The 26,778-nt window shown below is 51.5% G+C and overlaps 1 protein-coding gene and 1 long non-coding RNA gene across 3 annotated transcripts; one reads left to right on the forward strand and one right to left on the reverse strand.

Annotated features, from left to right (window-relative positions):
* Positions 1-340: 340 nt before the first annotated feature.
* LOC113887554 lies at positions 341-2,578 on the forward strand. Of its 2 annotated transcripts, none has more exons than XR_003509757.1 (3): positions 341-1,034; positions 1,510-1,578; positions 2,492-2,578. It is a non-coding gene; the product is annotated as an uncharacterized LOC113887554 (long non-coding RNA). The 2 variants fall into 2 exon arrangements; XR_003509756.1 differs by lacking the exon at positions 2,492-2,578 and adding an exon at positions 1,928-1,965.
* Positions 2,579-2,592: 14 nt separating this feature from the next.
* P2RY8 (P2Y receptor family member 8) lies at positions 2,593-25,775 on the reverse strand. Its single transcript, XM_027534725.1, has 2 exons — positions 25,440-25,775; positions 2,593-5,805 (listed from the first exon to the last, which is right to left on the reverse strand). Exon 2 carries the CDS (start codon positions 5,761-5,763, stop codon positions 4,699-4,701), a length of 1,065 nt encoding a protein of 354 aa, XP_027390526.1. The 5' UTR covers positions 5,764-5,805; positions 25,440-25,775; the 3' UTR covers positions 2,593-4,698.
* Positions 25,776-26,778: the final 1,003 nt, after the last annotated feature.

The raw sequence follows: 26,778 nt of genomic DNA on the forward strand, positions 1-26,778 counted from the left end.
CCGGACGTTGGAGCCACGCCCAGGCCTCTCTGCGCAAGGCCCCGCCCTCCCCCGAGGCAGGTGGGGCTCCGGCGGCGCTTCCGGGCAGCCCGAGAACGAAGCTCCGCCCCATCCTCGAAGCCCCGCCTCCAGCTCGCCCCGCCCCCAGCAGCTGGGGATTCCTGCCAGGCTCGGGCGGGGGGCGGGGCCCAGAGCCCGCAAGGCATCTTGGGAACGCAGAGATGAGGGTCCCGGTGGCTTGAGGGAGGCAGAGATGGGGGTCCCCGGGGCTTGATGGGGGGAAGGTGGGGGTCCCCGGGGCTCGATGGAGGGGAGGTGGGGGGTCCCCGGGGCTCTATGGGTGCGGAGACGGGTGTCCCCGGGGCTCGATGGGTGCGGAGACGGGTGTCCCCGGGGCTCGATGGGTGCGGAGTTGGGGGTCTCTAGGACTTGATGGGGGCGGAGATGGGGGTCCCAGGGGCTCGATGGGTGCGGAGACGGGTGTCCCCGGGGCTCGATGGGTGCGGAGTTGGGGGTCTCTAGGACTTGATGGGGGCGGAGATGGGGGTCCCAGGGGCTCGATGGGTGCGGAGACGGGTGTCCCCGGGGCTTGATGGGGGCGGAGATGAGGTCCCCGGAATGCAGTGCGGGTGTGTGGAGATGGGGGGGGTCTCGGGGCGCGGTGGTCTGTGCAGATGGAGCTCCCGGGAAAGCAGTGTGGGTGTGTGGAGATGAGGGTTTTCGGGGCGCGGTGGTCGGTGCAGATGGTGGTCCCCAGAGTGCAGTGGGGGTCTGTGGAGATAAAGGTCCCCGGCCTGCGCTGGGGGTGCAGGCCCTTCTCAGCCTAAGCACTACTGACCCTCGGGGCCGGATCATGCATTTTCGTGGGGCTGCCCTGGGCGGCTGCAGCGCATTCAGTAGCGACTCTGGTCTGTGTCCACTAGATGGCGGTAGGTGCCCACTAATGGTGAGAATCCGGACGTCCGCACGCGTCCTGTCCACCGGGGAACTGAATCACCCCTCACTGAGTGCCCCGGCTAGACAGGGCTGGAGAGGTGGGTGATGGACGGATGGATAGATATGATGGATGGATGGATAGATGGATGGATGAATAGATAGATAGATATGGATGAATGGATGGATGGATAGATAGATATGATGGATACATGGATGGATGGATAGATAAGATGGATGGATGGATAGATATGGATGGATAGATAAATAGATGATGGATAGATATGATGGATGGATGGATGGATGGATAGATATGGATGGATGGATGATGGATGGATGGATGGATGGATATGATGGATGGGTGGATATGATGTATGGATAGATAAATAGATGATAGATATGATGGATGAATGGATAAATAGATCATAGATATGATGGATGGATGAATGGATAGATAGATATGACAGATGGATGGATAGATAGACTGGATGGATGGATGGATGAATGGATAGATAGATGATGGATGGATGGATGGATGGATGGATACTACACTTTATTTATTTATTTATACTATAGAAACCAACAGATCTGACTGACGGATGGATGGATACATACGTAGATAATGAGAGATGACAGATTAAGTAGGTAAGAGTCATGTCTGGTCAGGGTCTCTGCCCTACCGCCATCTGGGGCTGGACGAGTCTCTATGGGGGGCGTCCTGTGCACTGTGGGGTGTGGAGCAGCTCTGTTCTCCCCCCACCACATGCCAGGGGCAGCCCCTGCCCCCAGTGCTGAGAAGCAAGATGACCCCTGACTAATTCATACCATGTATATTTAAACTAATACATATCTTTGTGTTCATGTGACTGTATATAAGAACCTGGGTCTCTTGCCTTGCAGGCAGATTCTTTACCACTGCACCCCCAGGGAAGCCCCTATATATATATGGTATATCATGGAATATGCTATATATTGGGCTTCCCTGGTGGTTCAGATGGTAAAGAATCCGCCAGCAATGTGGGAGACCTGGGTTCAATCCCTGGATTGGGAAGATCCCCTGGAGGAGGACATGGCCACCCACTCCAGTATTCTTGCCCGGAGAATCCAATGGTCGGAGGAGCCTGGCGGGCTGTAGTCCACGGGGTTGCCAAGAGTCAGACACGGCTGAGCGACTTAGCACATGTGCACCCCTGTGTGGAGTTAGGATAAACTCTTCATTGCTAGGTTAAAATAAACATCTTGCTTAGAAAAAAAAAAAAAGATGGTTTATTTTGAAGAAGTTCTAGATTTAAAGAGCAGTTGTCAACATAGCATCGAGACCCTAAGCAGTCATTCCATCGGACATATTCCGTCCCCCTCAGGGACTCCAATGCAGTTCCTTCATTTACACGCATTCCTGCTCTTGAGGCTTTTTAACAGCATTGAGGAATGTCAGTGAAATGGCAGGATCACAGGTTTCCAAAGAAACAGCAGACACTGGGAAAAAACAATAAATCAATGTCTTCGTCTGACGATTTCCAGCAAACCGCATGCCTTCAGTGTGGGTGTTTTAAAACAGGTTCGAGAAAAGAGATGTCATACTCTAACCACCTGACGCAAAGAGCTGACTTTTTGGGAAAGACCTTGATGCTGGGAGATTGAAGGCGGGAGGAGAAAGGGATGGATGACAGAGGAGGAGATGGTTGGATGGCATCACTGACTCGATGGACATGAGTTTCAGCAGAGTTCGGGAGATGGTGAAGGACAGGGAAGCCTGGTGTGCTGCAGTCCATGGGGTCGCAAAGAGTCGGACACGACTGAGCGACTGAACAAGAACAATATTATTAACCTGCTGAAACAGAAGGAAATCCAGCCCTGGGATTTTCAGTGATCCGACAGGCACCCCTCGGAAAGGCCGACGGGTCCCTGAAGATGCTGTTGGATACTGGGCAACTTCAGTGGAACTGGGGGTCCTTGGGATGCAGAAATCAGGGAGATGTCGGTGGCCCAGAGGGGCTGGACAACGAACTGTTGGTGACGATGGTGACGAAATGTGACCTGAGCTCTCTGGGACCCAAAGGCTGGATGGACGTCACACCCGTTGAGGGCTGGGGGGTGGGGGTGGTGAGGGGCAGTGTTATTGCTTAGACCGGCTTCCTCCGAATTCAAATGGTGATGCTTGTTCTCAGCTCAGCAAGAAGACGGTTCCGTGAGGGTGGTTTGAGGTTTTTCACAGCTTTTTAGTCAGACGCTGGAAGCCCACGCCCAGGACGTGGCTGCCACTGTCTTGCTGGGTCAGGGTTTTTCTGCCTCCGGACTGTTGTCTTGGCGACCTGACTTTCTAGGGGCTTGGCTCTGGGAACAGTTGGGAAGAGCGGGTGGACCACACACCATCCTGGGGCGATCCGAGTCTTTGAAGCCAGCCCTTCTCCAGCCACCCGTGGGCGCACGTCCTTTCTCGGGCGGGGGGCGTGTCTGGTCGGCATTCTGAAAGCAGCAGACGGTGGGTCTCTGCCCTGTGCAAACACTGCGGACTCGGGGAGGATGGATGCCCTGTGCAAACACTGCGGACTGGCTTGGACGCTGTCCCCTGTGTGGCCTCCCCTGGTGGGGATGGGGATGGATGGGACCCCCAGGCGAGTCTTTCTCCCCGCCAAGAGCATGGACTGCCCTATACAGGTCCCACCCCAGGAGCCAGCACCAGGCACTGCGACCCCTAGAACCACCCGGCCAGTGGCCAGAGGCCCAGTCTCAGAATTGCAGACTGCAGGGGTCTCCTAGGGCAGCTGTGACAGTTCTATAAATGAGGGGCTTAACGCCCCAGACAGGCATCCATCCTCCCCGAGTCCTGGGGACCACACGTCTGAGGTCTGTGTGTCCCAGGGCTGAGCTCCCTGCAGAGTCTCCAGGGGAGGGTCCTCCCCGCCTCTTCCGGCTTCTGGGGGCTCTGGGCGTCCATCTCTGGGCTGGTGGCCACGTCCCTCCCATCTCTGCCTCCATCTCCACGTGGCTTCTCCTCTGTGTCCGTGTCTCTCCTCTTTGGTGTCTTTTAAGGACCCTGTCACGGGGTCTAGGGCCACCCTGATCCTGTAGGTCACACTCATATTCCGGGCAGACGTGGATTTGCAGGGTTGGGACACCATCCACTCCGCCACACGCGTGTGTGGTTTTCATTCCCAAGCAATGACGTCGGGGGACCAACTGCTCCGGTAACATCGGCTCACAATCCCACCAGCATCTCTGAGGTCTGATGGGGGGATGTCACCTGCTTTGCAGACACCCTGCCCTGGGGGTCTCCCCGAGCCCCTCCCCACTGGCCCCTGCCAAGTGTCACCTTACAGGCTTCAGAGATGTTTTCTTCTTCACCCCCCACCCCACCCCCCTGAGGGAACCCTGAACTTATCCTATGCTTCTCCCTGTGATGCACAGAGGTTATTTCAGGCAGACCCTGACGACCTGCTGTCTCAGCATCCCCGGCGCTCCAGGAACTGTGGTCCATCATCTTTTCAAAACCTCACAGCTGCGGGGGGCTGCTGCGGGCTCGTGTGCTCGCTGGTCTCGCCCGGTCCTCAAAGGATCGCAGGGGTCAGGCCAGGAAGCACCGCAGACCGCAGGAGGACCTGCTGTGGCTGGGGGCGGTCGGCGGGGAGGCGGCAGGCAGAGAAGGGGCCCGTCCAGCGTGGTCCGGCTGAATCCCAGCGCACCCGGAGTGACCGAAAAGAGGCCCCAGAGACCCCTGCTGTCCCTCAACGCCCCCCGCTCCACTCGCGATGAGGGGTGCCTGTCTCAGAACACGCTCTCCTGCCGTTTCACGCTGGGCCTCTCGGGCGCCTCCTGCCCGTCCACGGAGCGCGCGGACAGGGTCCGCCCGGAGAAGAGGCTCTCGTGGCGGCTGTCCGGGCTGTCGGCGGCGGGCAGCGGGCCGTAGCCCAGGTAGTCGCGGAGGCGCAGCTGGAACTCGCTGGACGCGAAGTAGTAGACGAAGGGGTCCAGGCAGTTGTTGAGGCAGCTGAGGCAGAGCGTGAGCTTGTAGATGTGGTAGTAGCTGCGGCCCAGGAAGAGGCGGCTGACCATGTGCACCAGGAGCACGAAGTTGTTGGGGGCGAAGCAGGCGACGAAGGCCAGCAGCACCACCGCGGCCAGCGAGACGGCGCGGCGCCGCTGCGCGCGGCCGTGGCGGTCGGCGGAGCGCAGCAGCGTCAGGATGGTGGCGGTGTAGCAGGCCACGGTGACCACGAAGGGGATGAGGAAGAGCACGACGAAGAGCGTGAAGAGGAAGGCGGCCCACATGGCCACGCTGGGCAGCATGTTGGACTTGAGCACGTCGAAGCAGGTGACGATGCCCAGCGCGTCCACCGCGTAGGTGAGGTCGGTGCGCGCCAGCGGGGACAGCGCCGCCAGCAGCAGCAGCCACGTGCCGGCGCAGGCCGCCAGCGCGTAGCGGCGGCGGCGCCACCGTGCGGACGCCAGCGGGTACACGACGCCCAGGAAGCGGTCCACGCTGATGCAGGTCATGGTGAGGATGGACGAGTACATGTTGGCGTAGAAGGCCACGGTGACGGCGTTGCAGAGCAGCACGCCGAACACCCAGTGGTTGCCGTTGCAGTGGTAGTAGATCTGGAACGGCAGCACGCAGGCCAGCATGAGGTCCGTGACGCTCAGGTTGATCATGAAGATGACCGACGGCGTCTTGGGCCCGATGTGCCGGCAGAGCACCCACAGCGAGAACAGGTTGCCCGGGATGCTCACCAGCGCCACCAGCGAGTACACCACCGGCAGCACCACCGCGATGGCCGGGTCGCGCAGCATCAGGATGGTGGCGTTGTCCGGGCGCGTCATGTTCACGTCCATGCTGCAGCCGTTGGGGGTGGCCTCGGGATACGGGGTGCCGATCTGCAAGACAAGGAGGGAAAGGGGGGTACCGGGCAGGTGAGAGGCGCCGGAGGACGGGGTGTCCTGGGAGAGGGGCGGACACACGGGAGCGTCACGGGTGCACACACACGTTCGCGGGAGCGCTGATGTCCTATGGTATATGCACGTGTGATATAGACACACACATTACATATACATATGTGACACACACACCATATTGTATGTATATATGTGTATATATGTGATACACACACACACCATATTGCATGTATGTATGTATATATGTGTGTGATATAGACACACACACCATATTGTATGTATATACTTATATATATGTGACACACACCATATTGCATGTATATATTATATATATGTGAAAAACACCATATTGCATGTATATATCTACATATGTGATATACATACACACACACCATATTGTATGTGTATATGTGTATATATGTGATATATACACACACACCATATTGCATGTATATACGTATATATATGTGACACGCATCATATTGTATGTGTATATGTATATAGATGTGATATAGACACATACAGCGTATTGTATGTATATATGTGTATGTATGTGATATATACACACACACCATATTGCATATATATGTGTATATATATGTGATACACACACACACACCATATACCATGTATACATGTATATATATATACTTGACACACACCATATTGCATGTAGATATGTATATATATGTGATACACGCACACACCATATTGCATGTATATATCTATATATATGTGACATAGACACGCACATTACATATATATATATGACACACATACCATATTATGTGTATATATCTATATATGTGATACATACACACACACCATATTGCATGTATAGATCATGAAAAAGGCAAGAGAGTTCCAGAAAAACATCTATTTCTGCTTTATTGACTATGCCAAAGCCTTTGACTGTGTGGATCACAATAAACTGTGGAAAATTCTGAAACAGATGGGAATACCAGACCACCTGACCTGCCTCTTGAGAAACCTTTATGCAGGTCAGGAAGCAACAGTTAGAACTTGACATGGAACAACAGACTGGTTTCAAATACGAAAAGGAGTACACCAAGGCTGTATATTGTCACCCTGCGTATTTAACTTCTATGCAGAGTACATCAGGAGAAACGCTGGGCTGGAAGAAGCACAAGCTGCAATCAAGACTGCCAGGAGAAATATCAATAACCTCAGATATGCAGATGAGACCAGCCTTATGGCAGAAAGTGAAGAGGAACTAAAGAGCCTCTTGATGAAAGTGAAAGAGGAGAGTGAAAAAGTTGGCTTAAAGCTCAACATTCAGAAAACAAAGATTACGGCATCTGGTCCCATCACTTCATGGGAAATAGATGAGGAAACAGTGGAAACAGTGTCAGACCTTACTTTGGGGGGCTCCAAAATCACTGCAGATGGTGATTGCAATGAAATTAAGACACTTACTCCTTGGAAGTAAAGTTATGACCAACCTAGATAGCATATTTAAAAGCAGAGACATTACTTTGCCAACAAAGGTCCATCTAGTCAAGGCTATGGTTTTTCCTGTGGTCATGTATGGATGCGAGAGTTGGACTGTGAAGAAAGCTGAGCCCCGAAGAATTGATGCTTTTCAACTGTGGTGTTGGAGAAGACTCTTGAGAGTCCCTTGGACTGCAAGGAGATCCAACTAGTCCATTCTGAAGGAGATCAGCCCTGGGATTTCTTTGGAAGGAATGATGCTAAAGCTGAAACTCCAGTACTTTGGCCACCTCATGTGAAGAGTTGACTCATTGGAAAAGACTCTGATGCTGGGAGGGATTGGGGGCAGGAAGAGAAGGGGATGACAGAGGATGAGATGGCTGGCTACCATCACCAACTCGATGGACATGAGTTTGAGTGAACTCCGGGAGATGGTGATGGACAGGGAGGCCTGGTGTGCTACTATTCATGGGGTCGCAGAGAGTTGGACACAACTGAGCGACTGAACTGAATTGAACTGAATGTATATATATGTGACACACACACCATATTACATGTATATATGTATATATATCTGTGATATATACACTCACCATATTGCATGTATATATCTATATATGTGATATATATACACACACCATTTACCATGTACATGTGTGTATATATATACTTGACACACACCATATTGCAGTCATATATGTGATATATTACCCACACCATGTTGCATGTATATATATGTGTGTGTGTGACACACACACCATATTGTCTGTATATATGCATATATATGTGATATAGACACACACACCATATTGCATGTAAATATGTATATGTGTGTGACACACACACCATATTGTCTGTATATACATATTTATATGTGTGATACACACACACACCATTTGCATGTATACATGTATATATGTGTGACATGTATACATATATGTGTGACATATACAGACACAGACCATGTTGCATGTATGTGAAAAAAGTGAAAGTCACTCAGGCGTGTCTGACTCTTTGGGACCCTATGGACTATACAGTCCATGGAATTCTCTAGGCCAGAATACTGGAGTGGGTAGCCTTTCCCTTCTCCAGGGGATCATCCCAATCCAGGGGTGGAACCCAGATCTCCCACACTGCAGGTGGAGTCTTTGTCTGCAGAATATTCTTTACCTGAGCCAGCAGGGAAGCCCATTGCATGTATATATGTATGTGTGTGTGTGTGTGTGTGTGTGACATATACACACACACCATACTGCATGTATGCATTCTTAGTCACTGCACTGGTGTCTGACTTTTTTGTGACCCTCTGGACCGTAGCCCACCAGGCTCCTCTGTCCGTGGGATTCTCCAGGCAAGAGTACTAGAGAGAGTTGCCGTGCCCTCCTCCAGGGGATCTTCCTGACCCAGGGATCGCACTCAGGTCTCCTAAGTTGACACCTGCGTTCTCTACCGCTGGTGCCACCAGGGAAGCCCACTGCATGTATATATGTGTGTGTGTCTATACATAACACACAGATATAAATCTGGTATATACATGCGTGTGTATGTATATATATAAACACATGTGTATTCAGTTGTGGGCTTTTCTCGTGGCTTAGATGCCAGAAAGTCTGCCTGCAGTGCGGGAGGGCCCAGTCCAATCCCTGGGTTGGGAAAATCCCCTGGAGGAGGAAATGGCAACCCACTCCAGTATTCTTGCCTGGGGAATCCCATGGACAGAGAAGCCTGGTGGGCTACAGTCCATGGGGTCGCAAAGCATCAGACACGACTGAATGATTTAGCATGGGCTGGTAAGACGCCCTGCAGCCTGACTGGAAGTGCCAGCCTGCTGGAGACGGTGAGTTCTGTGCTGACTCCTCCTGCTGCTGGAACCTGAAACTTGCACTCTTGAACTTCTGTTTTTTCCTGCTGACCTTCCTCCCCGCTCAAAACAGACAAGTCCCCGGAGCACCTTGCTCGTGACTGGCTGGCCCCTCAGACTCACACAGAGAAAGGGGCCCAGGGCCCAGGGGAGAAGCAATTCCTGGGGCTGCCTGCCCTCCACCTTCTGGACACAGTGGGTTCCCAGGGTCACTTTCTTTGTAACTTCTTATGTAAATGCAACCCAAAGGCAGCTCGCAGTTCATTTCTGTTGGTTTTTTCAAAGTCTGGGGGATGGTTTTGTTATCTCTTTGCTCAGTCCATTCAGTCGCATCCGACTCTGCAACCCCATGGACTGTACCCTGCCAGCCTTCTCTGTCGACAGGGTTTTTGCAGGCAAGCCATGCCCTCCTCCGGGGGATCTTCCCAACCCAGGGATCAAACCCGGGTCTCCTGCATTGCAGGTGGATTCTTCACTGTCTCAGCCACCTGATGAAGTTGCTATTTTTCCTGTGGCTGAAGCTATCACTTCTGTTTTTCACCGTGTCTGTGTGTGTATGTGCGCGCCTGATATCGGGGCTCCAGAAATCAGGGTGTGGGGCTCAGCTGGGCAACCGGGTGCCACCCCCGTTATAGCTCAGGCCCGGAAGACGCCCCCTGGCTCACGTGCGCCTTGCAGTGGGACACCTGCTGGTGCGGTCCGGGGAGGGTGTGCATCCCCAGGGTGTCTGTTGGCAGGAATCATGGCCCCTGAGTCGCCGGGCCCTTCAACGCTCATGGCATTGCAGCTCCCCTCTCGGACCCTGGCACCCCGGGGCATCTGTCTGTTCCTCCGCAGGAGATGTAACATCTGCAGTGGGGGTGTGCCGAACGAGGTTCCTCAAACCCATTTAAAAATGACCCTGGTTTCGCTTTGAGTAGGAAACTTTCCGCGCCACTAGCTCACGGCCAGGTGCGATCGTACAGTTGTGGTGGTGTGTGTGGGGTGCAACCCCACACCTCACGGCCCCCAACCTCCATCCATCTTTGGGGTTCAGGAGCAAAAGGTCCCCAACGTCTCAGGATCACACGTGGAGGCCACATGGTGGGGGACAGTGGAGAGGACAGAGGTCTCTGATCTGTAGGGGAAAGGGGAACTCGGGGAGGGGATGGGACTGGGGGGACTAGGAGACTACTGCGTGTCCACAGTTGGGGGGGTGGGGGGAATCTGAGAAGATGGGGGGGTGCACAGAGCTGGAGACAGAAAGCCCAGCCTCCCCCATCGAGTGGCACTGGGGGGCGGGGAGCCTGCTGGGGGCTCCCCTGGGGGCTCAGATGGTCAGGAATCTGCCTGCAGTGCAGGAGACCTGGGTTTGATCCCAGGTTGGGGAAGATCCCCTAGAGGAGGGCATGGCAACCCACTCCAGTATTCTTGTCCAGAGCATCCCACGGACACAAGAGCCTGGCGGGGCTACAGTCCACGGGGTCGCAGAGTCGGACTACAAGTCAGCGGCTAACACACTTTTCCACTTCTGCCCGGTGATGACCCCCCCCCGCTTCCTTCCCCCGGATCTGTCATAACCTCCTGGTGGGAGCTTCAAAAGAGACTTCATTTGCATAACACAGCGGCTGGCCCCCGCAGAGAAGCCACGTGGGCGTCCAGGAGGCCTCCGTCTGCACCCCGAAGCTGCCGCCTCCCCCCACCACACCACCACCACCAGCCCCCCGGGGGCCCCCCCAAGCTTTCACCTGTGCCCGTCTCGGAGACCGGGCAGGCAGCCCCCTCCCCTGCAGCACGGCGACGCACGGCTGATTCATAAAGAAATCACATCTAACAGATGCGGCCGGCTCCCAAAGCCGCTGGCGGGGCGGAGGCCCAGGGGGTGAGGGATGGAAGTGGCGTGAAATGAGCCAGAAACAGTTGCTGGCGACCACAAGACGGTCCCCGGGGTGCTGGGCAGGCAGAGGTGACTCTTTGCCAGAGGCACGGGGCAGCCTGCAGGCTTGGGGGCCGCAGGGTGCGGTGTGGGGCGGAGGTTCTGCAGGAAGCTACATGCAGGCATCACACACAAGCTTGCACAGAGCTGCAGCCCGTGCGCCCTTGGCTCCTGGGAACCCCCCATGCCCGTCGACCTCTCTTCTTAACGGCTTTACAGAGCCACCAGGAAAACATCATCAAGGTCACCTCTGCAAAGTCGACGTAGCGCTGCGGGCGTTAGCCCCTCAGTCGTGTCCCACTCTCTGTGACTCCATGGAGTATAGCCCGCCAGGCTCCTCCGTCCATGGGATTCTCCAGGCAAGAATACCGGAGTGGGCAGCCATGCCCTCCTCCAGGGGGTCTTCCTGACCCAGGGATCAAACCTGCATCTTCTGCATTGCAGACCGATTCTTGACCATCTGAGCCACCAGAGACACTACAGTGGTTTTTCGTATATTTGCAAAGAGAAGCAACCAGCCCCATCACGCAATCCCAGAACGTCCTCATTGTCTTGAAAAGAAGCCCTGCACGCCATGGCCATCACCCCTGCATCCCTTCCCCAGATACACATTTAAAAACTGGAGCTCAGATTCACCTATCATGCCATGCTGAAAGTGGAGGGTTCTGTGGTACAGAGCAGGGCTCACAAGCCTTCACGACCATCATCTCTGTCTGGCTCCAGACATGTCCATCCCCCTCAAAGGAGACGCTGTACCCTTAAGAGTTCCCACGTCTTCTCAGCCCCTGCTGTGCCTTCTGAGTCTTCGGATTTGCCTGTTCAGGATGTTTCGTATCAGTGGAATCACACACTGTGTGTCCTTCTGTGTCTGCTTTTCTCACTGAGCAGTGTGTGTTCAGGGTCCAGCCACGCTGTAGCCTGTGTCAGAGCTTCACTCTTTTTTCACGACCGTGTCATATTCCACTGTGTGAACAGACCACATGCTGTTTATCCACCCATCATCCATCCATCTACCCACTCACTTATCTACCCATCCATCCAACCATCCATCCACTCATTTATCAGTCCATGCATCCATCCACCCATCTATCCATCCATCATCCATCCATCCATCCACTCACTTATCCATCCACCCATCCATCCATCCACCTATCCCCCATCCATCTATCCATACATCATCCATCCATCCATCCATCCGCTCACTTATCCATCCATCCATCATCCATCCACCCACCCATCCATAAATCATCCGTCTATCCATCCATCCATCCACTCACTTATCCATTAATCCACCCATCCATCCATCCATCTATCCACTCACTTATCCATTCATCCACCCATCCATCCATCCATCCATCCACTCACTTATCCATGCATTCACCCATCCATCCATCCATCCATCCATCCGCTCACTTATCCATCCATTCACCCATCCATCCATCCATCTATCCATCCAGTCACTTATCCATCTATCCATCCATCCATGCATACCTAGCTGCTAACACTTAAAGCAAGCCCATGACTCCATTCCCCACCATCTGAAGGTCAGAGATACTCAGGACAGTGGTCCTTCTCTCTCTTCTGAGGTGGGTCTTACTCAGGTGGGGTGGGTTAAAAACAGCCCAGAGTCAAAGGGACGACTGCTCTTTAAGGACCTCCTGTGAGTCTTTTCAACAACAACAGCCCAAACTTCCCAAGCGCTGGGGGGTTCTCCTGGGGCTGAGCTCACACAGGGACCGGAGGGTCTGGACCAAAAGGAAGCCATGACCCAGCCCTGCGCCAGTGTGGGCTGGCATCTTTTCTGGGTTTCTTAGGGGTCTTATGCCACCCAAGTCGTGGTGCTTTCTGGGGGCAGCTCTGGGAACCTCAGCCCCAAAGCACTCAAAGGCCACGGCTTCAGAGAGCTGGTGACATCACAGAGTCCAAATGGGTGCTGCCGTGCGGTCCACAGAATATTCACTCCTGGCATGTTGCTGTTTACTCGCTCAGTCGTGTCCGACTCTTTGCGACCCCACGGACTGTAGCCCACCAGGCTCCTCTGTCCATGGGATTCTCCAGGCAAGAACACTGCAGTGGGTTGCCGTGCCCTCCTCCAGGGGATCTTCCTGGCCCAGGAGGCCCAGGTTTGAATCCTGGGTCGAGAATCCTGGGATGACTTAACCACACAGAGGTCACAGCTGCCGGGTGCAGGAAGGGTTGGGAAGAGGCAGGCTGTGAGGTCCTGTCCACCCAGACCCTCAAAGTCCTTATCTGTCACATCATGGATAGAGACTCACCCTCTGAGGGTGGTCGTGGGGCCAAGGGACTCAGCGACGGCAAACCACGCTGTCAGCCTGGGTGTGTCCATCAATAGTAGCTAGACCAGTAACTGGGGGGTGTCCTGGACTGTCCTAACAGAGGGCCACAAACTGGGGGAGCTGGTGAAAACAGACATCTATCCTTTAAGGTCAAGGAGTCCCAGGGCTGAGCTCCCTGCAGAGGCCCCAGGGGAGGGTCCTTCCAACTCTTCCAGCTTCTGGGGGCTCCAGGCATCCGTCCCTGAGCTGGTGGCCGCCTCCCTCCCATCTCTGCCTCCGTCTCCACGTGGCTTCCCCTCTGCATCCATGTCTCTCCTCTTTGCTGTCTTATAAGGACCCTGTCCCTGGGTTTAGGGCCACCCCCATCCAGGAGGACCTCATCTCAGACCCTTCATTCTGTCACCTCTGCAGAGACCCTGTTTCCTAATAATGCCCGGCCTGATTTTCTGAGTGGGCATGAATCTTAGGGGGGCAGCCTTCAACCCACTACACCACCCCACTGAGCTATAGCCCTATAAATAACTCAGCAAACAACAGGTGGATTTCTTCTGAAATTTGATCATGATAGTTAATGCACTCATCTTTAGAGAATCTTTTTTTGGGCATTGCTTTTTTAATTAATTTTATTGGAGGCTAATTATTTTATAATATCCAGAATCTTTATGTAGGTGCCCATCACCTATTGGCAGGATTTAAAAAAATGTCTTAGAGTCACTGACTGATGAACTTTGTGGAAGTTTACTTGTCATTGCGTTTAGGGCCACCCCCATCCAGGAGGGGGCTTCCCTGGTGGCTCAGCTGGTAAAGAATCTGCCTACATTGAGGGAGGCCTGGGTTCGATTCCTGGGTGGGAAACATCCCCTGGGAAGGGAATGGCAACCCACTCCAGTTATTCTTGGGTTTCCCTGCTGACTCAGATGGTAAAGAGTTTGCCTGCAGTAGGAGAGACCTGGGTTCTATCCCTGGGTCGGGAAGATCCCCTGGAGGAGGGCATGGCAACCCACTCTGGTATTCTGGCCTGGAGAATCCCATGGACAGAGGAGCCTGGTGGGCTACAGTCCATGGGGTCACAGAGAGTCGGACACGCCTGAGCGACTGAGCACAGCACAGCTCAGAATCCAGGAGGGCCTCATCTCAGGCCCTTCCCTTCATGACATCCGCAGAGACCACCTTGTTCTCCCCACTCGTGGGTTCCAGGGGGTCAGGATGTGGGTACATCTTTGCTGGCCCCCGCTTTAGGCATCAAGGAGAAGACCTCTAAGAGCTGTTCAGACCTCAGTACATCCCGGAGGGGAGGGTTCTAGCTGAGTCCAGCCGGGTCCCCGCCAGCATCAGGGCTAAGTCACGAGCGTGGACAGAAGACTTTACAAGTGGCAAATCATGGAGAGCTGGCAGCTACACAAGGCCGCTTTGGAATCTGACCATCACGCCCAGACATTCCGGCCACTGCCTGCCAGGGAAGGGGTGAGTCGTCGGCCTCGTGTGGGAGATCCTGCCCTCTTGCCCTTGATCCGAGGCCCCGGGCAATGTTTGTGAACCTGCCCAGGAGAGGAAGCTGCGATGGGTTTTCTGGTTGACCATGGGGGTGACACAGAAAAGATGCCGGAAACTCTGTGGCTGTCACGGGTGAATTGTGTCTCCCCCTTTCAAGTTCAGGCTGAAGCTCTAACTCGCTGTATGTAAAAGGGTTGCCTTCGTTCCAAGGCGGGGAGAGGGGGTGTGTCTTTGCAGATGTAATTCTTTTAGGTTCACGTGACGTCCGTCTGGACTTCCAAGTTGGCTCAGTGGGTAAAGAACCTGCCTGCAAATGCAAGAGATGCGGGTTCGATCCCTGGGATGGTAAGATCTCCTGGAGGAGGGCATGGAAACCCACTCCAGTGTCATTGCCTGGAGAATCCCATGGACAGAGGAGCCTGGCAGGCTGCAGTCCATGGGATTGCAGACAGTCGGACACAACTGAAGCGACTGACCACGCATGAGGTCTTACTGGAGCGAGAGGAGAAACGTGTCTGCTATGACCGGTGTCCTTATAAAAAGGGGACGTTTAGGGGGATTTCCCTGGTGGTACAAGGGTTGGGAATCTGCCTTCCGAGGTAGGAGACACAGGTTTGATCCCTGGTAGGGGAATTAAGATTTCACGTGCCTTGGGGCAACTCGACCTGCGAGCCACAGGACTGAGCCTTCAGACGTCAGCTGGAGTCTGAGCAGCCTGGAGCATGTGAGCTGCAATGGAGACCCTGAGTACCACAGCTAACATGCAATGCAGCAAAAAGGATATAAATATTAAAAATGCAGGGAGGCATTGGGCAGAAGGAGGGAGACGGCCAGGCAGAAATGGAGGCAGAGGTGGAGAAGATGCTTCAATAAGCCAAGGAACGCCAAGGATGGGCCAGGAAACACCAGAAGCTGAGACGAAGTGACAAGTGAAAGTTTGAGTCGCTTCAGTCGTGTCTGACCCTTTGCGACCCCGTGGACCATAGCCCCGCCAGGCTCCTCTGTCCATGGGATTCTCCAGGCCAGAACACTGGAGTGGGCTGCTCTTCCCTTCTCCAGGGGATCTTCTTGACTCGGGGATCGAACCTGTGTCTCCTGCATTGGCAGGCGGGTTCGTTACCATCCGAGCCACCAGGGAAGCCCAGAGGCTGGGATGGAGGCGTGGAAAAGATTCCCAGCCACAGCCTTCAGAAGGAACCCACCCTCCCACACACACCTTGACTTCAGGTCTCCAGGCACTGAATCTGAATTGTTCAAGCTCTGCTCCCAGCTGGGTCGGGGGGAGACGGTTTCCTTTCAGCAGCCCCAGGAAACAGACACACAAGCGAAAAGAGGCAGAGTTTAGCCGATGGAGTACAGAAAGCCAGAGCAATCATCCTGCGAAACGAAAGAGGGGGAGGAATCTTTCAGAAAATGTAGGGCGTGAAGGGATGAGATTGCAGGAAAGACAGAGACGTGAGGATATGGGCAACAGCCTCGCGGGTCGTTCGGTGGACGCTGACCCAAGTTAAAGATGGGAAAACTGCCCTCAGCGTGACGTGAACACACACCGAGGGACTTCCCTGGTGGTTCAGGGGTGAAGAATCCACCTGGCAAACCCGCCTACACCGTTGGCTGTACATGGCTGCCGCCGCTGCGCAGAACAGAATGGAGGTTCCTTAGAAAACTAAACGGAGACCTACTGTGTGATCCAGCCATCTCACCCCTGGGCAGGCATGCAGAGAAAAACATGCTCTGAAATGACCCACGCCACCCCAGCAGGGCCGTTTACAACAGCCAGGACATGGAAGCAACCAAGATGTCCACCAACAGAGGAGTGGAGAAAGACGATGCGGTGTGTATACACAATGGAGTATGACTCAGCCACAAAAAGGAACGGAATACAGCCATCCGCACCAATGGGGTGGACCCAGAGATTCTCCTACTGAGTGAAGTAAGTCACACAGAGAAGGGCAACTGTCTTTGACGTCAGTTATACAGGGACTCCAAAAAGACATGATACAAATGAATTTACTTACAAAATAGAAAGAGGCTCACAGACTTGGAAAATGAACTTATGGTCACCAGGGAGAAGGATGGGGGAAGGGATAGCCAGGGAGTTTGGGATGGACACGGACACACTGCTGTGTTTAACATGGAGAACCAGCAAGGACCTGCTGGACAGCACAGGGAACTCTGCTCAATGTCATGTGGCAGCCTGGATGGAGGGGAGTTTTGGGGAGAATGCATACATGTATATGTAAGCCTGAGTCCCTTTGCTGTCCGCCTGAAACCATCACAACATTGTTAATTGTCTACACACCAATAATAAAAACTTTACAGTTTGAAAAACAAATAAATAAAGGAATCCGCCTTACAGTGCAGGAGACGTGGGTTCGACCTCTGGTTGGGAAACTGAGGTTGCGTGTGCCTCCGGGCAACTCAGCCACGAGCCCTAACTACTGAGCCCGAGCGTCACAGCTAAGGCCCGACTCAGCCAAACAAATAAACATTAGAAAGAAACACTGTTGGAACTTATTTTCCCTCGAGGGCCCTGGCCCACCCCGTAGCTGGTCAGTGGGAGGCGTCTGCTCTGTAGCATCCTTCCAGGCACGTCTCGGTGTGCCTGAAACACACATTTCACATACTTACACTGTGAAATGAGAGTATCTCCTCGCATACCAGTAAACTAGAAAGGTCACGGCCATCAGCAAGTTCTGCCCTCTGCATGAGCTATGGTTTTCCCAGTGGTCGTGTATGGATGTGAGAGTTGGACGATAAAGAAAGCTGAGCACCAAAGAGTTGATGCTTTTGAACTGTGGTGTTGGAGAAGACTCTTGAGAGTCCCTTGGACTGCAAGGAGATCCAACCAGTCCATCCTAAAGGAGATCAGTCCTGGGTGTTCACTGGAAGGACTGATGCTGAAGCTGAAACTCCAGTCCTTTGGCCACCTCATGCAAAGAACTGACTCACTGGAAAAGACCCTGATGCTGGGAAAGATTGAAGGCGGGAGGAGAAGGGAACAACAGAGGATGGGACGGTTGGATGGCATCACTGACTTGATGGACATGAGTTTGTGCAAGCTCCAGGAGTTGGTGATGGACACGGAGGCCTCGTGTGCTGCGGTTCATGGGGTCGCAAAGAATAGGACACGACTGAGCGACTGAACAACAGCAAGGTAAACAAGGAACAGGATTTGCCAAGACAGCTGAGGTGCATATGGACGGCATGAATGAATTCAGTGAGCCCACAAGCCTGCATCCTCCCATACGCAGAATGCCCAATTCCTTCCCTGATACCTGATCTTTGCTATTCAGACCGCCTGCTCCCTTTGTTGCAAACTTGTAAACAGCCTGACCGCTGTCTCCCCACCTCTTTGGAGCAGTTTTCTCAGAGCTACCAAGATGCTGTCCCCCACCAGGCTCAGAGTCCTCAACATGCCCAGCAAATAAAATACCTCCCTTGTTAATTTCCGGTCGTGACTCTATGTTTTAGTGAATGACACTCACCCACACAGGCAGACGTTTTACCGTGCATGCCGTACACATCGCCTGCCATGACCTTCTCACTTTGGGCGTTGATGAACGCCTCCATCACATACATACAGTGTCTCTCTGCCATTTTCCACACTTGAATACCCAGCGGGTGTATGTCCCCTTGCTCCCCAGGCTGTGGGCACTCGGACGCATTGCCTGAACTCTGTACTCTGTAGACACACATCTGTGCAAGCATTTCTCTACATGGCTGCAATAACGTCTTTCAAAGCCCAAATTGTGGTTCAAATGGTGCAGAATCTGCCTGCAGTGCAGGACAGCCGGGTTCGATCCCTGGGTCGGGAAGATCCCCTGGAGGAGGGCATAGCAACCCACTCCAGTGTTCTTGCCTGCAGAATCCCATGGACAGAGCAGCCCGGCAGGGCTACAGTCCACGGGGTGTCAAAGACTCACGTTTACTACGGAGCAACGAACACACACACAGGATTCCGATACAAAGGCTACGCTCATTTTAAATTGAATGCGTTACGTTAGTTAGCAAGGAGAATAGATGTAAAACCAACCCTGGAGACTTCCACCTTAGAAATTAGAACAGGAGGATCCGTTTAAATCCCAAGGGAGTAAAACACAGGAAGTGATAAAAGTGAGAGCAGAAAGCGCAGAAACTGAAAACAGAAAATCAAGACAGGAAAGAGAAAGACATCAAGAGCTGGGTCTTGGAAGAGATGGAGAAAGTCAATTAACTGCCAGTCAGGCAAAGGAAAAACAAAGAGACTCAGAGAATAAATATATGGACACCACCTGGGGAAGGGTTGGTAGGATGAATTGGGAGATGGAACTGACACTTATATACCACTGATGTTCTGTATAAAGTAGATAACTGATGAGAAGCTACTGTCTAACACAGGGAACGGTACTCACTGCCGTGTGGTGAGCCAAACGGAAAGAAAAATCCACACAGGAGGGGACACAGGTACGCGTACGGCCGATTCACTTGGCCGTACCCTGGAAACTGAGGCAGCGTTGCAAAGAAGCTGTCCTCCGATAAAAACAATAAAAGAGACACAGACACACATCACAAAAATCCGAAACCAGAGACAGGCTGCCACTAAAGACCCCTTGCTTACTCGCTCAGTCGTGTCCGCCTCTCTGCGACCCCGTGGACTGTAGCCCGCCAGGCTCCTCTGTCCGTGGGAGTCTCCAGGCAAGAAAAGCGAGCCCGCCAGGCCCCTCTGTCTGTGGGATTCTCCAGGCAAGAAAAGCAGAGTGGGGAGGGAGGTTCAAGAAGGGGAGGAAGGTATGTATTCCTGTGGCTGATTCATCTTGCCATATGGCAGAAACCAAGACAATATTGTAAAACAATTATCCTTTCATCAAAACTAAATTAATTAGAATTAAAAAAAAACACTGGAGTGGGTTGCCCTTTCCATAGACATCGAAAGAACAATCAAGCAATACTATGACGAGTTCTATGCCCACAGATTTTGTTACCTAGATGATTGGACCACATCCTTGACACGACCTGCTGAGACACACCCAAGGGTAAACAGGCCATTAGAATCGGTCTGTGTTTATTAAAGAATAGAATCAATAATCATTAACGTCCCCCCCCCAAAAAAAAGCACCATGTGCAGAAGGACTTACTGGTGATTTCTACCAGGCTCTTGAAGGATGGAATGATAGCAATTCTCTACATTTTCCCGCCAAAAAAAATAGAGCCAGCATCACCCCAGATCCTTCCCACACACGGCGCCAACCTGAAGTTGCAGAAAAGAAAACAAGGGTGGGATGGGGGAAGGGGGCACTCATTCGTCACGCTGTCAACAACCACAGTCCGCCAGCAGCCTGCGTCATCGTTTCCATCTGAGGGGTGAGATTTGCCATGTCACCCAAGGTTCAAGTCACACCTCACACGAGGGCCGCAGAGGTCGACAGTCTCTGCTTCTATTTTCTGGGGTTGACTGTCTTTCTCGAGTTCTCCACTGGCACTTCCTCCGTGACATGGCTTTGCCAAACCAAGCCAGACCCACCGTTGGGTCACTCAACTCCGTCTTATCAGAGTGATGGTAGCAGCTGTTTCCACACAATCGAGTGGATCATATTCGTGCGGATATATTTCTGGGATCGCTATTGTGTTTCCATTGATCCGTGCGTCTCTCTTTCACCAAATTACACTGCCTTTTTTTAAAAATTATTTTTTATTGCAATCTAGTTGCTTTCTATTGCAGTACTTGACTTTCCTGGTGGCTCAGCTGGTAAAGAATCCACCTGCAATGCCGAAAACCTGGGTTCAATCCCTGGGTCAGGAAAACCCCCTGGAGAAGGGATAGGCTATCCACTGCAGTATTCTTGGGCTTCCCTGGTGCCTCAGATGGTAAAGAATCTGCCTGCAACGCAGGAGACCTGGGTTGGGAAGATCCCCTGGAGAAGGAAATGGCGACACACTCCAGTCTTCTTGCCTGGAGAATCCCATGGACAGAGGAGCCTGGCGGGCTACAGTCCATGGGGTTGTAAAGAGTCGGACACGACTGAGTGACTAAGCACAGCCCCTGGGTTGCTTCAGAATGTTAGGTTAGTTTCTGCTGTACAGCAAAGTGCATCAGCTATACGTATACATATATCCCCTCTTTTTTTTGGATTTCCTTCCCGTTTAGGTCAACACAGAGTATGATTCTTTTTGCTCTCCAACTTACTTGGGTATGTAACAATATAAAAAAACAGATCAAAACTCTGCACAATTGTCAACGAGTTAAGTATAAGGCTTTTGCATTCACAGAATAATATGTGTGCTTTAGTTTTTAGGCTACTGATTCTTTTTTTTTTTTTCAAACTTTAAACTTTTTATTTTATATTGGGGTCTGGCCGATGAGCAACGTGCCACAGACGCCTGGGTGGAGTTCCCTGTGCTGTACAGTAGGTTCTCATTGCTCATCTATTTTATGCATAATTTCGATGGTGCATATTTGTCAATCCCAATCTCCCATTTTTTGTTGTTGTTAAAAAATTTTTTTTATAAAAATTTTTTTTTCTGAAACATAGTTGATTTACAATGTTGAGCTCATTTCTGTTGTGAAGTGAATCAGTTTTACATATATATATATGTAAGATTTTTAAGATTCTTAAAAGATTTTTTTTTTAAGATTTTAAGATTCTTTTCCCATATAGGTTATTAAGATTCTTTTTAAGGTTCTTTCAGCATATACGTTATTACAGAATATTGAGTAGAGTTCCCTGTGCTGTACAGCAGGTCTTTCTTGACTGTCTGTCTATATAGCGCTCTGTATTTGTCTGTCCCAATCTCCCGACTGATGCCTCTCCGTCCTCACAAGTTTTAGTATTTTTCCTATTCTGAATGGTTTATGTTCGTATTCACGGAAGAATTTCAGTCGCTAGAAAGGAAAGAAAAGACTATAGTACTGCACATGCATATTTATAATTAATATATGTATTTGCCTTGATTACAAATATGATCACAACCTCAGAAATTTGCAGCTGCTTTTTAACCAGTTTTATAAGAGTATATAGTTGATGTACAATGTCGGACTAGCCCTCAGGTACACAGCAAAGTGAATCAGCTACACATGGACACGTACCTCCCCTCTTTTTCAGATTCTTTTTTTCGCTTAGGCCGTTATCGAGTATTGGGTAGAGTTCTCTGTGTTATACAGTAGAGTGACATTAGGTATCTCCTTTACATACAGTCGTGCGTATTTGCAAACCACACAGTCCTGTTCGGGTCTTGAACTGGCCACACCGGAACTCTGCTTTGCTCTCTGTGTGCTGTGCTGATGACCCTGAATCACATCACTTTTTCTGGCCTGTGTGCTGCCAGCAGTTCTCTGTACACAATGAGCAACTTTTACGTCTGTTGGTGGCGTCTGATAGATGCACTCGCATTTTGCATCTTTAAAGATGTGTTTCATATGGATCATTTTGTCAAGTGGAGCATTTTTTTTAAAGTGGTTTGCTTTATGGAATTTGCTCCAATACTCCCTCTGTTTTATGTCTTGGCTTTTTGGCCAAAAGGCATGTGGGAATTTAGCTCCCTGACCAGGAATTGAACCTACTCCCCCTGCACTGGGAGGCAAAGTCTTAACCTCTGAACCACCAGGGAAGTCTCAGTATTTTCTATCTTTCAGTTCAGTTCAGTTCAGTCGTTCAGTCATGTCTGACTCTCTACGACCCCATAGACTGCAGCACGCCAGGCCTCCCTGTCCATCACCAACTCCTGGAGTTTGCTCAGACTCATGTCCATCGAGTCGGTGATGCCATCCAATCATCTCATCCCCTTTTTATCTTTATCATTATCTTTAGGTTACAAAATCTTGCCACTATGTCATGTATATTTCATACCTAGCTCAGGAGTATCTTCTCTAACCAGTATCTAAAGTTTTTCCTCCTTTTTTTTTTTTTTAAGTTCCTTCTACTTTTACAATTTTTCTTATTTGGAAAAGAAATAAAACAGCTGCTCCATGAGGAAGGTGGGATGTCAGTTCCCCAACCAGGGATGGAACCTGCTCGCCCTGCCATGGAAGCACATGGTCTCACACACTGGGACTGCGGGGGAGTCCGACATTTTGCTAGTTTTGTGTTGCCCAGGCCATGCTGTAACTGTGCCATCACCCACAGGGACAGTCACCACGCCTGCCCTTGACAGAGGCTCCGTGTCCGCTGAGCAATTGCAAGATGGGATCTGAGAGAACACGCTGGAAGGAAAATGTCAAACTCTCGGGAAGCAGGGGTATCTGAGACATCCGCAAGTTCGCTCTCCCATCTGAACTCTGCTGTCTTCCCAGATGGGGCTGTCAGCCTTGCCTGAAGGGGCCTATGTGGGGGCACTGGAGACATCCCTGCAATTCTAACACCTTTTATGAGACGCGGATACTGACCAAGTGATTTTAGACTCTATGTGCATGTGCTAAGTCCCTTCAGTGGTGTCCGACTCTTTGCGACCCCGTGGACAGCAGCCCACTGGGCTCCTCTGTCCATGGGATTCTCCAGGCAAGAAGACTGGAGTGGGTTGCCGTTCCCCTCTCCAGGGGATCTTCCGGACCCAGGGACTGAACCTCGGTCTCCTGCATTGCAGGCAGATTCTTTACCATCTGAACCACCAGGGAAGCCCTTAGCGAGAGGCAAAAAGTCCAGAATAGCCAACACACAACTTAAGGAGAAGGAGAAAATGGGCTCATTGACACCACCTGACTTCAAGACTTATTACAGTAATAAGCTGTAGTAATTACAGTAGTAATTACAGTCATCAAGATGGTGGGGTGGGAGGGAAGCGAGGTAGGGAAATTCAGAGGGAGGGGAATACGAGGCACAAGCTCTCATCTATAAAATAAGCTACAAGGATATTATGCATAAAATAGATTAACTAATGAGAAACCGTGAGGAGGGGATGGCAACCCACCCCAGTGTTCCTGCCTGGAGAATCCCATGGACAGAGGAGCCTGGAGGGCTACAGTCCATGGGGTCGCAGAGAGTCAGACACGACCGAGCAGCTAACACTTTCATAGCTGATTCAGTTTGCCGTTAAGCAGAGAAACTAACACCATATTGTAAAGCCACTAGGCTCCAGTGAGAAATCGGTCCCGAATATTCATTGGAAGGACTGACGCTGAAGCTGAAAAACACCAATCCTTTGGCCACCTGATGCGAAGAACTGACTCACTGGGAAAAACCCTGATGCTGGGAAAGATTGAAGGCCGGAGGAGAAGGGGGCAACAGAGGATGAGATGGTTGGATGGCATTACGGACTCAATGGACATGAGTTTGAGCAAAGTCTGGGAGCTGGTGATGGACAGGCAGGCCTGGCGTGCTGCAGTCCACGGGGTCGCAAAGAGTGGGACACGACTGAGCGACTGAACTGAAGAAATAATTTTACAAGTGTTGGGGAAAATACAAAAAAAAAAGCTACAAACACATATTGTACAGCACAGTTAATACAGCCAATATTTTACGATAGCTGTCAAGGGAGTATTGTCTTTAAAAACTGTGAATCACTAGATTGTACAGCTGTAACTTAAACACTATTTTACACCAACCATAGTGAAGTGGAAAAAAAAAAGAATCATGACCTTTTAGGAATATTTTTGGTAAAAATGTTTTTTTAAGACAGTGCGGCATTGGTGATACGATAGAGAAATGGATCAATGCAACAGAACAGGGCCTACAGAGGCAGACACTCTCCATGAGCTTAACTGATCTGTGACCAAAAAGCATTATAATGGAGCAAAGAAAAAAAAAAGGCAAAAACGAGCAAAGATCTTTGACAAAAAGGAGCGAAGACAGTCCCTTTAAAAAACGATATTGGAGCAACTCATCCATATGCAGGAAAGAAAAAGAATCTAGACACAGACCTCACTCCCTTCGTAGTAATGAACTCAAAACGGATCACAGTCCAGATGTGAACAGAAAACAGTAAGACTTCTACACAATAATGCTGAAGAAAAACCCAGATTACCCTGTGTGTGGTGATGCCTTTTTTCTTGGCTTGGCCGAAACCGTCACTAGGATTTCTCTAACATCTTAGACACAGCCCCAGAAGCACAATCCATGAAAGAAATCACAGATAAGCTGGACTTTGTCAAAATTAAAAATATGTGCCCTGCCAACAACTCTGGCCATAAAATAAGACAAGCCATAGACTGGGGGGAAATAGTTGCAAAAGACGTATCTGGGGGAGAAAAAAAAAAAAAGACCAGAATCCACAATATGTAAAGAGCTCTTAAAATATCAGTAGGAAAATAAACAACCCAAGTGAAAAAGGGGTGGCCAAAGACCCAAGAGCTTCATCCAAGAAGTTGTCCAGACAGCAAAGAGGCGCAGGAAAAGAAGCTACAGGTCGTAAGCCCGTCAGGGAATTGTAAAGTAACACCCCACTGAGGACAAGCTGCCACCTGATGGGTATCAGAATGACTGAGCTCTGAAAACACCGACATCCACCGCCCGCCGGCGAGGAAACGGGAACTCTACTCCACGCCGGGCGTGGGCGCTTGCAAGATATCTTCCACGGCCCTCCGGCCACTCTGAGGCCAGAACCACACTCTAAGTGGGACCTGATGACCTCCAGAGTCCACGTTCTCCAGGGTCCCTCCCCTGTCTCTGTCACCCCGGGACGTTACCTCTGGTGTGGCGTCCCCTCAGGGACTCTGCTCTGCAGGCGGAGCGGTGGAGACGGGGTGGCTGATGGAGACTGCACCGGGCGGCCGTCCCTCTGTGCTCTGAGTGGAGCTCTCGGATCGCGGGACGGCTGAGCACACAGGCACGCGCAGGGCTCTTATCTCTGTCCCCCGTTTACATGTCCCACAGTTGCACAATCGGGGCGCAGAGAATCACAGATCATTTGCATGCCCACACGTGTGTGATTTCCATCTGTCTTCTCCACGACCCAGCCTAGGGTTCTCAGACTCCCGTGTGTTTCTCTCTGCTCTCCAGACTTCGCCAAACGAGCCAGAGTCCACTTTCTACCCAAAGGGGGAAGAAAAAAAAAAAAAAAAAACCTCTGCTATTCTTTTGCATGACAATGTTTTGTTCTTTAATTTTTTTTTTTCCATTGGCAAGCTGCACTCCTCAGCCGTCGGGTCTGAATCACACCTGCAAATTTAGCCTCTGTCTCTAAGGCAGGAAGCCACTCAAAGTTGATGCATTAATTAAGCATTAATTAACGTGAAGCGCCACTGTGTAAAGAAAAAAAAAGAGAGAGAGAGCTGGCCTGGGCTAGGGGGGTTGGGCGGCGGACCTGCCGGGAAATAGGACTTTGCAGGTTGCACCTATTGTGAGAGTCACAAGGGCTTGCTTCGTGGGTGAACCAGAACGCCAGCTGTGTGAAGAAGTGGGAGAGATTTGCTTAGCAGATCAGTAGACAGAGAAAGTCAGAGAGACGAAGAGATAGAGGCAGCGATATATAGATAGTTCTGCCCACCCTTGATTCCCCAGTGTATGCGTGCTATGTCGCTTCATTTGCGTCCTACTCTTTGCGACCCTATGGGCACCTCTGTCTACGGGATTTCCCCCAGCAGGAATACTGGAGTGGCTTGCCATGCCCTCCTCCAGGGGATCTTCCTGACCCACGGATAGAACCTGTGTCTTCTGCCTTGCAGGCAGATTCTTTACCACCTGAGCCACCAGGGAAGCCCTGGCAACATGGAAAAGCTCGCTCGCATGCCACTGAACACAGACCCAGTTGCGCGTCTTGGCGATTTCTTAGGAGGTGCTTGGCGTTCCCCCAGAAAAAGATATTTTAAGCGAAGGTGCCACAGTGAGCCCTCTTGGGCACTAGTCTGTATTAGACATAAAACTCCACAGACACGTCTCCTGCCTGGATCCCCCCAGACCCCTGCAAGCTCAGCTGGAGAAGGTCAGAGACGAGGGTCTCCCAGGCTGGGCAGACCACACACCACAACCTATGGGGAAAACCTGGTGAATCTGACCTGGCCCGGAGGAAGGGTCTCCAAAGAGCCC

This window comes from Bos indicus x Bos taurus, chromosome X, assembly GCF_003369695.1.
Source record: "Bos indicus x Bos taurus breed Angus x Brahman F1 hybrid chromosome X, Bos_hybrid_MaternalHap_v2.0, whole genome shotgun sequence".
Lineage (NCBI taxonomy): Eukaryota > Metazoa > Chordata > Mammalia > Artiodactyla > Bovidae > Bos > Bos indicus x Bos taurus.